Below are 13,828 nucleotides of genomic sequence, written 5' to 3' on the forward strand. Positions count from 1 at the left end.
AAGCCAGTACAGCATGCTAACCCTTACTGAGTACTCTGTACTCTGAATACTCTGCAGACTGAGTACTCTGAGTACACTGCACTCTAAGTACTCTGTACTCTGAGTATCTTGTACTATGAGGAAGCTCTACTCAGTACTCTGCTCTTCTGAAAAGAGAAATCATCCATCTATTGTATAGATTCTACTGATTCATACGTTCACATGGAGGCAAATGTCTTCAAAGGATGGAGGGGGGTTGTACATGGAGGTGTTCAGCAGAAACAGGGCAGAGGAGGCCTTTTCTACTTGATGTGCTTCTATTCAAGACATTATCGGTCTCTTTATTGATAACATGGTATCTGTGTTCCTGTTGGTTCTGCTGTAGAGAAGCAGTGTCTCAACAGGCTGGTTGAACCATCAAGTGTCTCTTGGTTTTTCTCTGAGCTTCTACGCGTCACAGCTCCCTGTCCAAAGTTCATATTTGAATAAAGTTATTATTCTTGGATCAGCCGCCTTTGCATGTTAGTCTGTGAGGAGTATGAACTGGGAGGAGTATGAACTGGTCCGACTGGTTGGTTCATCATTTCCTTGTTATGAGTCGGACGGTTTGGTGTGGCTCACTTCATCACAGCAGGAAGACGACTAAGGTACTGTAGTCCCCTTTGATCCGTGACAGATGAAAAACATAAATAACTTTGAATCTCATCAATAGGGTGAAGGTTAGTTTCCTGTACAACCACATGGTTAAAAACGTCAGTCAATGTATGGATGCATTGCTATTTGTCAAAATTGCTATTGAATCATTTTGAAGATTCCTGCTCTGTAGAATGCTACCTGTTAGACTGTGGGCATTGGGGATCGAACCCAGAACCAGACAGTTGTTATATTGGTAGTGCGGTATTATGATTACAATATTTAGACAGGAAGACGGTCATCTTGGTTAGTGAAGGTGTTTAGACGTCATCTTGTACTGGGTCTTGTTCTCTGTGGGCCTGGATCATTCGGCAGTAGTGTAGGCCTACTCTATATCTGAGAGCATCACTCGTGTGAGAGGGACATGACCTCGAGGGGAATTAACACTGCCGCCACCGCCTCAACACATAGGTCACTGGTGACTGGTTCGTGTTCTTCAGCTCAGCCAATCCCACTGACATCCTCTCACCAGCAGGTGGTGCTGCGGTGCACCTTTTCGAGCGTTTCAAAATGGAGCTTGTGTCAAATCATTTGGTTTACTACTACCAAGACGTTTAAATGGTTCACTTACACTTGAAGCTAAACGTTCCACTTTACTACAGTTTGAGTTGATTGAATCACAGACTGCAGCAGAGTAGACCGCTTGCGATATTTTAAAGGGTAGGATGTTAAACATGGCAAAGGCGAATATTTGTTTTTGTGTGTGTGTGTGTGTGTGTGTGTGTGTGTGTGTGTGTGTGTGTGTGTGTGTGTGTGTGTGTGTGCTGCGAAACTGTTTTCCCTGGAAACACGTGACACGTGCTGAGGGGGGCGGCTCCTCTGGGGATGGTAAATGTGTCCGTGTATCGCTTATCAATTAAAGACAGTTTACTGTAGAGATACGACACGTTTCACTGCTTTTCTGACCCGTGTGGTAAATTGAACACTGCGTTCAATATTCAAGTGATTCGTTTGTCTTGATGCTTCCAAATTAAAAGAAGGACGTCACAGAAGTCCTTTCAATGTGCTGATATTTTAAAATTTTAAATATTTGTGCGTATTGACTGGTTATTTACAGTTTTATAGATCCACCTAGTAGCCTGTAGCTGGACTGTACCACTCTCACAGGGGGGTTCCTGTGGATCTAGGCTGGATTCCTATGGCTTAAACCACAGCCTTGGAGGGAGAGAAATAGACTTGTTGGTCATAAGAGGATACCCTATCGATGTGTTGAGCTTCACCAGTTGATTTATATGGAATCTGTGGTTCAGTAAAGTGACCGAATTCAGACTTTGTTCCAGTGGAGAAATTGTTCTTGTTACGTATCTTAAACACATAAGCTGCCCACACATAGCCACTAGGAAGTAGGATTGAACGCATAAGCTGTAATTACCATACATAGCCACTAGGAAGTAGGATCAAACACATAAGCTGTAATTACCATACATAGCCACTAGGAAACAGGACCCGACATTTTAAGCTGCAATAAACTATACCAGCCACAGAGGGTAGCACCTTTAGACAGGTGAGGAGGGCGAAACCAACACGTCACATAGGCCACGCCTACTCGGTATTAAAGCAGGGCCTGAAGCCAACGAGATCAGAAACATCCGGCAGTCCATACTAGGGAGTTAGGCAGAGAGGCCTGCTGTTTGTCGCTCACACGCGTGTCCATACAATTCCTCTCCTTTTGCTTCATAGTTACCATACCGAAATACTTTAACAAATGAAGTGAGTTAAAAGCGATCCGGATTAGACTACTTTCTTCAAGAACGCAACATTCTAACGTTCTTTACATTTTAATTGTACCGCAATGAATTTTTAAGTCTATTGTGTATCTTTTTGTGTTGTAGTTTAAGCACAGTAACAGTCTCCAAGGTGTTTAATTCTCATCTCTCAGTTCTCACCTGCTGTACACATCTGTACTGTAGTGAGGGCAGTGTGGTTATGTTGTGGGGTTCATATTGAAGGTCTATGACGTCCATAATGCTTAAGTGTGACGCAGACAAAATGATCTTCTCTCTCAATAAACAGCTGAAGTTCAAAAGGCAAATTAAGTGATGGATGACTTGTGTTTGTGTCCAGGTCTCCAGTCTACTATGGATGAGGAGAGAGAGGAGGGGGGTTCTACCTCTAAGACCGCTCTGTCTGGGGAACATGGCCCCCGGAGCAAAGCTAAGAGGTAAGAAGAGGATCTCTCTCTCTGTGACTGTTGTCCACCTCAGAGCTCAGCAGTGATACATCATGACTCCATCATTAGTCTGAGTAAAAGCTGTGTGTGTGTGGAAGCCCAGAGCAGCAGCAGACCTCAGGGTGAACAGTCATATCGTAATGTGACTCTGACGTCACTCTAGCTCCACAGTCGTCGTATCGGCCACGTTTAAAACACAACGTGAACAGGCAGACCAGAAACTCAGGAAGAGCAATACATCTGACCTGAGCAGTAAGGCTCCCCTGATATGAACAGGGTTCTGCCTTTGTTCTCTACTGTGTTTGGTCTGCATGACTGCTGTCTGTGGTCAAGAGTGACAGTTAAACATTGACCTCCATTTGGTTATTGTCTGTTCTTAAGAGAAGGTAAAGATAACATGCTTAAATTAGACTATGACTTTGACAAAGTTTGGTACGTAAGTGTTGATCAAACAGATTTATAATTCTGTGATTCTAGTTCAAAGCATTAGGTTACTCAGAGTAAAAACATATCAGTAACAAGTTATACTATTTCACTATCATTTAAGGAAGTATACAAATATATTTTAATTTATTAAGATAATTAAGGACTTAAAAGCTGGAAACAAGGGAAATGCTCTCACCTAAAAACAGCCTTGTAAGAAGAATTATCTTGTCAGTGTGAAAACTGAAGTGTGATTAAAGCTATCTGTGTGTGTGTGTGTGTGTGTGTGTGTGTGTGTGTGTGTGTGTGTGTGTGTGTGTGTGTGTGTGTGTGTGTGTGTGTGTTGTTGAAGCCAAGAGCAGCAGAGAGCAGACTCCCCTGGACCCAGCTGTGTCTCCATGAAGAGTGACCGGTCTATGGGTATACCTTGGAACTTTAAAGATGGAAATCACCAACCTTCTAAGGAAAGGTGAGGATTCAGCCAATACATCAGGGCTGTTCAACTGGTGGCCCGCGGATCATCTTGATCCGGCCCGCCGATCATTAATCAGAACATAACAACGTCCGATCACAGGACCACTTGGTGCTGGATTGATTCATGGCTGAGGCCGTTTATTCTGCTGTTTGAATCGTATGAATTTGAATCGTTTTCTATGTTAGCTAAACGCATTGTGAATCAACACTCACAGTATGAAGGGTAATAAGTGTGTTTTTATGTCAACATGTTAGTGCTTAAATGCCATTATAGATGCTTTCACTCATAGACGTACAGCCCGCTATTAGCCCGCTATTCTCCCGACGGGCCGTGTATGTAAACAACATATCCTGACATTGGACATCCTGAAAAAAGACTACCCCTGAGGTTGTATTTTAGCCGGCAGAAATTTAATTAGCTTATATGTGAATGAGCAGTAGAATGTCGGCATTTCACACCATTTGAGTGGGCGTGTTGCATGCTGAATGGCACCCTAAACGATAATCAGCCTGTTGCCTTTCGTTCGCTGAATGGTTTAAAAATATTTTAATGTTGGCACTGCTTTTCAGAGTCATTTGTGGTGAAAGTTAAATGATAGGTCTAATAGTAACCCTAAAAGTATACATCATACAATAAATTACAATACATGAGTTCACAGCTGCACGCGTATATAGAAAATGTTTTTTTTTATTATTATGTTACACCTTTCCTGCTGTGGGCTCCCAGACCGTAGTCGAGGAGCACAGGGGAGACGTTCCCTCCAGGGCCGATGTTCTCTCGGGGGGGAACACCCTTCACTTTGACCGCCAGTGGGTCTGCTTATAGGTCGGAATATGGTCGGAATGAAGCTGCCACCCATTCTTGACAGGCTGGGTACTTTATTCTTAGTTTCACTAACTTTACAGTACACGTTTGAACAGACACAACCGGACTCGTTCATTAGTTCACTAGACTGACACACGCTACCGCTCGCTCTCCTCGCTCGTCCACTCACACACACATACTGTCATTCCCGCGCACACACATACGCTACTCTCGTAGCAATTATTATTGACAGTTAGCTGAACATTATAGGGTCCCGGCCTTCCATTCCCTGTTTTCTCAGTTAAACATAGAAATCAACTACATTAGTCCCAGTGTTTGTTGTATGTGAAATTAAGCAAAACAATATGTCTGAGCGACAACGATGTCCGCATATCGGCCATCAAGTGTGAATTATTGTGAATGACCCTCACGGTCGAACCTCCTGATGTACAAATGTGGAGAAAAGACGGAGGACAGGTGTAAAAACGACTAATAACTTCATTTTCTGCCTGTCCATATATTTCCATGTCAATAATCTGAGAAAGAAGTGAGGATTTATCTTTATATTATAAAGATACAGCTTCTAACAAACATCCATAAATCCTGGTTCTTGTTTTTCTAGAAGAGTCCAACAGGAGAGAGCAGACTCCCCTGGACCCAGCTGTGTCTCCATGAAGAGTGACCGGTCTATGGGTATACCTTGGAACTTTAAAGATGGAAATCACCAACCTTCTAAGGAAAGGTGAGGATTCAGCCAATACATCAGGGCTGTTCAACTGGTGGCCCGCGGATCATCTTGATCCGGCCCGCCGATCATTAATCAGAACATAACAACGTCCGATCACAGGACCACTTGGTGCTGGATTGATTCATGGCTGAGGCCGTTTATTCTGCTGTTTGAATCGTATGAATTTGAATCGTTTTCTATGTTAGCTAAACGCATTGTGAATCAACACTCACAGTATGAAGGGTAATAGGTGTGTTTTTATGTCAACATGTTAGTGCTTGAATGCCATTCTAGCTGCTTTCACTCATAGACGTACAGCCCGCCATTAGCCCGCTATTCTCCAGACGGGCCGCGCATGTAAAGGACATATCCTGACATTGGACAACGTGAAAAAAGACTACCCCTGAGGTTGTATTTTAGCCGGCGGAAATGATAATTACCTTATATGTGAATGAGCAGTAGAATGTCGGCATTTCACACCATTTGAGTGGGCGTGTTGCATGTTGAGTGGCACCCTAAACGATAATCAGCCTGTTGCCTTTTGTTCGCTGAATGCCAATTAATGTTGGCACTGCTTTTCAGAGTCATTTGTGATGAATGCTAAATGATAGGTCTTATAGTAACCCTAAAAGTACACATCAAACAATAAATTACAATACATGAGTTCAAAGCTGCACGTGTATATAGAAAATGCGTGTGTATGTGTTGAAGCCCAGAGCAGCAGCAGACCTCAGGGTGAACAGTCGTATCGTAATGTGACTCTGACGTCACTCTAGCTCCACAGTCGTCGTATCGGCCACGTTTAAAACACAACGTGAACAGGCAGACCAGAAACTCAAGGAGAGCAATACATCTGACCTGAGCAGTAAGGCTCCCCTGATATGAACAGGGTTCTGTCTTTGTTCTCTACTGTGTTTGGTCTGCATGACTGCTGTCTGTGGTCAAGATTGACAGTAGAACAGTGACCTCCATTTGGTCATTGTCTGTTCTTAATATCATAGAAGGAAAAGATAACATGCTTAAATTAGACTATGACGTTGACAAAGTTTGGTACGATAGTGTTGATCAAACAGATTAATAATTCTGTGATTCTAGTTCAAAGCATCAGGTTATGCAGAGTGAAAATGTATCATTAACAAGTTATAATATCTAATTTAGATAGTTAAGGACTTGAAAGCTTGAAACAAGTGAAATGCTTTCACCTTAAAACTGCCTTGTAAGGAGAATTATCTTGTCAGTGTGAAAACTGCAGTGTGATTAAAAGCTGTGTGTGTGTGTGTGTGTGTGTGTGTGTGTGTTCCCCACAGACACCAGGAGAGGTCAAAGGTCACCAGTGCTCAGTCTCTACAGCAGCATCAAACAGAGCTGATCAAGGTGTGTAAATGTCCACCAAGACGTTTGGCTTCAGCTCTCCATGAACATTAGAAAGCATCTCTTGTCCAGCGGGACGTGAATCCAGGACAGATGCTTCTGATGTCCTCAGTTAGTTCAGAGTAAAGTTCTCCGTGATTTATTTCTGTTCCAGAGGGCTGAGGAGAACGCACACGCTTTTCTAGACAAGGAGCTGAAGAAGCTCTGGAGGGTTCTCTTACCAGATTACCCACAATGCTCAGAGAGTCAGAGGGAGGAGGAGGAGGTGGATGGTAAGAAGGAGGAGCAGAGGAGGCGCGCCATAGAGGGAGTGGTGGACATCACAAAGCTCTGCCTGATGGAGATGAACCAGGAGGAACTGGCAGACACACTGTGGGGCGGTAAGAGACTCTTATTTTGAAAACAGAGCAGTAAGAAACTTTTATTTGAAACTGAATATGCTGTTATTTTGAAAAAGAGGAGGCTCATGCGGAAAAAAGAGATAGAAAAAAGTAGAAATAGGCTTTCAGGTTTAATGGTTTGATCCAGATATGTAGGGTTATTGTTGGGGTATCAGGTTAAATGTTTTGATGCAGATATGCAGGGTTAGCGTGGGGGTATCAGGTTAAGTGGTTTGATCCAGATATATAGGGTTATTATGGGGGTATCAGGTTAAAGAATGTTAAGCATTATACTCAGTGTTTGTAATAACGCAGTATAAAATAACTCCGTTAGGTAACGCCGTTATTTCAGTAACGGGGTAATCTAACTAATTATTGTTTCTGTTGTTACAACGCCGTTACCGTTACTGTACGTTAAATGCGGTGCATTACTATGAATTGATTGAATAAACTGCGTAATCCAAACGCACCCCTGACTCCAAACACAAACTTCTAGTGAGGTGGGTTAACAACGAGATAAGCGATTATGATTGGCTAAGGCAGAGTCATGTTTCATGGTAGCCAATCGGAGCCAGTGTTTTTACACACAAGCCAGCACACGCACGCCACACACACACGCAAACGCACACACCAAACAGATTCGATGAAGCAGCAGAAATGGCGAGTCCGGAGCAATCCGGTGAGAAGTTGGCATTCTCTGTTGTATTCGGCAGATGTTCCACAGCCTTTGCAACCAAGCAAATTAAAATACAGTTGGAAGTATATCAGGGCCTTGAATGGGCAGTTCAACCATTTAACACATTAAGGCCAAGTGAAAACTGCTCAGAAAAATCCAAATTCTGACATACTTTCTTTTTTTACAGTAACGCAAATAGTTACTTTCCCTGGTAACTTGTTACTTTTATTATAGAGTAATTCAGTTACTAACTCAGTTACTTTTTGGAACAAGTAGTGAGTAACTATAACTAACTACTTTTTTAAAGTAACGTTCCCAACACTGATGATACTAGGGATGTGAATAACTCAAATTTTTTATGGTCGAATAATCGGTGGGTGGTATGAACGAATAATCGATTATTCGATGCGTGCCGACATTCACAAAGGCAGCCATGGATCATCGGCAAGAAATCACTTAATATCTTAAACGCAAAGCAACAACTACCTGCTAAGTAGTTCCAGTCAAATTGTCTGTTCAGCCCTCAAAACGAGAGCTGGTAAATTTTGAAAAATGCATTCAACTGTAATCCGAAACGCTGTTATATGCTATAGTCCCTACAGTATCTGTGGTATAAAGGCTGAATCGCGACAGTCTACTTTCAACATAAAGAGTACGTATTTATAATTTGAAATTCGTCCCAGCCTTTATACGACAGATACTATAGGGTCTATAGCATATAACCGCATTGTCTGATTACAGTTTAATGTAACAGTAACTTCACACCAAACGCGACGGGGAGACAAGATCCCATACAAAGTGAACGTAGAGACGCGTATCAGGCGAATTATTCGCTAGATAAAACCGGCGACAAGTTTGATTTGCACAGGCGAGCGCGTTCACGAGGATTTGTGGCGCGACAAATTCGCTCGAGTTGAAATATTTCAACTTTGTCGCGAAATCCGCGTGATGACAGCCAATCAGCGTTCAACCGGCCAACTCAGTGCAGTGCAGTCCGGGGTGAACCGCAGCATCGAGGAGAAAGTGATTGTTGTCGTTTGCGACTCCTGGAGCTCTATATATAATAGTATATAATATAATATAATTGTATATATAATATCACGGCCAAAAGCTCTGTGCGCCTCCGGATGGCCGTAGCGCGGGGAGCTCTCGTAGGGATTGGGCTTCTCGGGGTTTGTTTACCTGCGTTCCTATGGTTTCTGGTCTTGTGTGTTCCAACGGTTTATTAGGTAGGCCTATCTAATAAATCTGTCTAATCAATACTTCATTCACTGCCTCTTCCGTGGTCATTACAATATTATGAATAGACTGCCTCGGGGCCTCCGACGTCTCTCCCTCTTCCACAAAAGGTAAAGACATGCAATGGTGGTTATCTCGGCCGTGGTTGAGAATGAATTGGCATGAAGCACCGTTGGCGGCCTAAAGTTGTGGCGTGACAAATTCGCTTGGCTTGCACAGCGAAAGATTGCGATTTGTGGCGCGACAAAACTTCGCCGACAACGCGAACGGGCGACAAATGTCGCGTTTGGTGTGAACGCACAGTAAGCCGACAACATCGCTACTTAACACCGCAACCGCAAATTAACCGCACGGAGATAACCATGGCAACCGGTCAAACACATTTTCTTATGGCAATAATTCTGTGCGCACATCCACCATGTTGATAAACAAATAATCCCCCTATAAATGAATGGTCTTCATTTATTTTCAATGCAAGTGACTGTGGTATAAGCGGGATAATGCCCTTGGACACCTGTCCAACATTAGTTCTGTCCGTTAATTCTTGTTTATTTGAATTGGGAAAAAATGTTAACGGTCCAAATGTTAAAAATCGACTTTGACCCTCAGGAACGAATAATCAAATATTCTGACCCATCCCTACATTATACTGAAGATAAACAGCAGAATAACTCAGTTAAAGAGATGCAACACTATCTTGTTATATCAGCATAACAAGTTGCTTGACACTGATTCACTATCATTATTACTATCATTAGACCAATCATGCTGCTGTGAAAATATAGAAATAGTCCTGAACATTTTGGATCTGTAACATGCAGTCCTTGTCACTACCAGCTTCTCCGAACACAAGTAATGAAGCCACTAAATATCATAAAGTTGATAATTTAATAGGAAATATTGACCTGGTTCAACTGATGTCACCTTCCACTAACTGATGTCTTCTGTTGTTTTCTCTTTTAGGATCCGATGCTGTCGATTGCCAACAAAAAATCAAGTATCATTTGAGGCAGAAGTTCAGTTGTGTGTTTGAAGGAATCGCTAAAGCAGGACAGCGAACCGATCTGAATGACTTCTACACAGAGCTCTACATCATAGAGAGAGGCAGTGGAGAGGTCAACAAGGAACATGAGGTCAGACTGATTGAAACCGCTTCCAGGAAACCAGCCAAGGAGGAAACACCAATCAGATGTGAGGACATCTTTAAACCCTTACATGGAAAAGATGAACCAATCAGGACAATAATGACAACTGGAGTGGCCGGCATTGGTAAAACTGTCTTAACACACAAGTTCACTTTGGGCTGGGCTGAAAGCAAAACCAACCAGGACATACACTTCACATTTCTCCTCACTTTCAGAGAGCTAAATTTACTGAAAGGGAAAGAGTTTAGCTTGGTGGAACTGCTTCATCACTTCTTTATTGAGACCAAAGAAGCAGGGATCTGCAGATTCCACCGGTTCCAAGTTGTCTTTATCTTGGATGGTCTGGATGAGTGTCGACTTCCTCTGGACTTCCAGAACAACCCGATCTGGACTGATGTCAGAAAGTCCACCTCGGTGGACGTGCTGCTGACAAACCTCATCAGGGGCGTCCTGCTTCCCTCCACTCGCATCTGGATAACCACACGCCCTGCGGCAGCCAATCAGATACCTGCTGAGTGTGTTGACCAGGTGACAGAGGTGAGAGGGTTCACCGACCCACAGAAGGAGGAGTACTTCAGGAAGAGATTCAGAGAGGAGACGCTGGCCAGCACAATCATCTCCCACGTCAAGAAATCACGAAGCCTCCACATCATGTGTCACATCCCAGTCTTCTGTTGGATCACTGCTACAGTTCTGGAGGACTGCTTCAAAACATCCCAGAAAGGAGAAGAGACGCCCAAAACCGTGACTCAGATGTACAGCCACTTCCTGAGGGTTCAGTCCATACAGGGGGACCGGAAGTACCATGGGAGAGCTGAAACAGATCCAAACTGGAGTTCAGAGAGCAGGAAGATCATTGTTTCGCTGGGAAAACTGGCTTTTAACCAGCTGGAGAACGGCAACCTGATCTTCTACGAGGCAGACCTGGCAGAGTGTGACATCGATATCAGAGCAGCCTCAGTGTACTCAGGAGTGTTCACCCAGATCTTTAAAGAGGAGTGTGGGCTGTACCAGGACAAAGTGTTCTGCTTTGTCCATCTGAGCATCCAGGAGTTTCTGGCTGCCCTATACGTCTTCTGGTCCTTTATCAACACTGGGGTCAATCTGCTCAAAGATGAACTTATCTCCGATGAAGATGGACTCATCCTCTTCTACCAGAGTGCTGTGGACAAGGCTTTACTGAGTGAGAACGGACACCTGGACTTGTTCCTCCGCTTCCTCCTGGGCCTCTCTCTGGAGACCAATCAGATTGTCCTACGAGGTCTGCTGGGAAAGACAAGAAGTAGCTCTCAGACCAAGAAGGGAACAGTGTCTTACATCAAGATGAAGATTGGTGGAGATCTCTCTCCAGAGAGAAGCATCAATCTGTTCCACTGTCTGAATGAGCTGAACGACCACTCTCTAGTGGAGGAGATCCAACAGTCCCTGACATCAGGAAGTCTCCTCAAAACACATGTCTCTCCTGCTCAGTGGTCAGCTCTGGTCTTCATCTTACTGTCATCAGAAGAAGAGCTGGAAGTGTTTGACCTGAAGAAATACTCAGCTTCAGAGGAGGGTTTTCTGAGGCTGCTGCCAGTGATCAAAGCCTCCAAAAGATCTCTGTAGGTTCACTCATAATAATGTATGACAATACACAACACAATATACCTGATAGTAGAATATATAAGCATTACAATAAACCCCCTAACCCCTTCTTTCTAATAAAGATAAAGACAATAACTTAATTAAAAGTTACACAGATTATTCAATTAACGTTTAAGGATCTAATGTAGTTCAATTAATAAAACATATCTTATTCAATTTTTTAACACGTTGAAGCAACCAACAACGTAATAACGGCCAAAAACATATTAACTACCATTAACGTAATAATTTAAATGTAATAAAGCCAATAACATAATAACTTGCCAATAATGTAATAAAGTTGTTGAGCCAATAATTTAATAACTCTTTTACCAATAATGTAATAACTTATTACGTTATTGGCTGGTTATTACGTTATTGGCCTTGTATAAATAAAAACATTGAAAATGTAATAACTGAGCCAATGATGTAATCTATGAGTTATCACTTTATTGTATTTTCATTTTGTATCACATGTTTAAATATCTGACCTTACAGTGACCCCTCCACCCTCATACCCCCTCCAAAGGATGCTTTAAAGGAGCAAAGAGTGGATTTGGATTTATATGTAACTCTAAGGTTCCCCTATAGTAGAACTTTGAAAAGCTCACGACTCCGTTGAAGCGTCTGCGTGGTGACGGAGTTGGATCCACAGAGTACTATAACAGAACCCTAAGGGTTCCATATAAATCCAAAGGAGGGGAGGGGGGTAGGAGGGTGGAGGGGTAACTGTAAGGTCAGATATTTAAACATGTGATGCAAGATGCAATAATAAGGCTAAGGGTGACAGTTTCTCTCCAGAAATTGAAAATAAAATAAAGTGATGCCTCATTTATTATGTTATTGGCTCAGTTATTACAATTTCAAAGTATTTTTTTAATACAAGCAGCTAATAACTTAATAAGTTATTACATTCTTTGCAAAAATTTATCACGTTATTGGCTCATCAACTTTATTACATTGTTGGCAAGTTATTACGTTATTGGCTTTATTACATTTAAATTACCTTACTGACAGTAATTGCGTTATTGGCCGCTATAACGTTATAGGTTGATAACCAAGTCCTTCATTACGTTTAACGTAAAAGATGTAGGTCATTTTAATGACAGTTCCTAACTTTTTGTGTTTATTGTTTGTGTGAAGGCTGAATGGCTGTCATCTGTCAGAGAGATGCTGTGAAGCTCTGGCCTCAGTTCTCAGCTCCAACACCTCTAGTCTGAGAGAGCTGGACCTTAGTACCAATGATCTGCAGGATTCAGGAGTGAAGCTGCTCTCTGCTGGACTGGGGAGTCCACACTGTACACTGGAAACTCTCAGGTCAGTTTTACTCAAGGTACAATTCTAAATAAATGCTGAACATCAAAGTTATATAACTCAGCTTATCTCAGTACCTGTGATGACCATATTCATGACTTTGGTATCATATAAAGGCTACACTTTGTTGTTTAGGTGGATATTCTAATACATCCATATGCCTAGTTTGACACCTAAGACCTCCTGAAAGCCTTAACAGCAATCTTTTAAAAAAAAGATTTGAAACTTGCAATTGTCACACAAAATGCATTTTAAAATATTACTATGTCCAGTATTCGTTGTTCAAATTAAAATAAATTTAAAAAAAAACGAATATGAACAGGTTACAGAAAAATATTGTTACATTGTGTAACCAGGGTGAAGGGACAACTCATAAAATCTCTATTTATTGTGAAATAATAAATAAGGAGAGCAAATAATTAGTATTAGTTTATTAATAGTTAAATAAAGTTGTATTGTGGTGACCCACAACGGCAATAATAAGACATTCACCAAGGGACTGCACCTTTAAGGAAAAGGGTTTTGGGGTAACAGTTCCGGTTTACGACAGTTCGGGTTTACGAGTGTTCCGGTTTACGGCAGTTACGTTTTGGACTCATGCTGGAGTAACTTGTATTATTGAAGTGGAGAGTAAAGCCGGCTCGACCCATCTCCGTCTCTTGTCTAGTCATTAACCGCACTCCACAATTGGTGACCCCCGACGTGAGTTGGATACGGCTGGATTATGTTGCACATCGACGGTGATAACAACGCGCCCGCTGTGACGCCGGCCGCCGCGGCTAACGACGCGGCTAACGTTGGCGCTATCT

General features: G+C 42.4%; 1 protein-coding gene across 2 annotated transcripts in view; it reads left to right on the forward strand.

Moving 5' to 3' along the window:
* LOC307074784 (uncharacterized protein) overlaps positions 1-13,828 on the forward strand; it is a 146,851-nt gene that overhangs the window by 92,946 nt on the left and 40,077 nt on the right. For both annotated transcript variants that reach the window (XM_079735129.1, XM_079735130.1), the window contains one exon: positions 12,849-13,022. In XM_079735129.1, coding sequence (XP_079591255.1) covers positions 12,849-13,022 — 174 coding nt within the window. The remainder of the gene's footprint in view (positions 1-12,848; positions 13,023-13,828) is intronic.

This window comes from Pollachius pollachius, assembly GCF_949987615.1.
Source record: "Pollachius pollachius genome assembly, chromosome: 4".
NCBI lineage: Eukaryota > Metazoa > Chordata > Actinopteri > Gadiformes > Gadidae > Pollachius > Pollachius pollachius.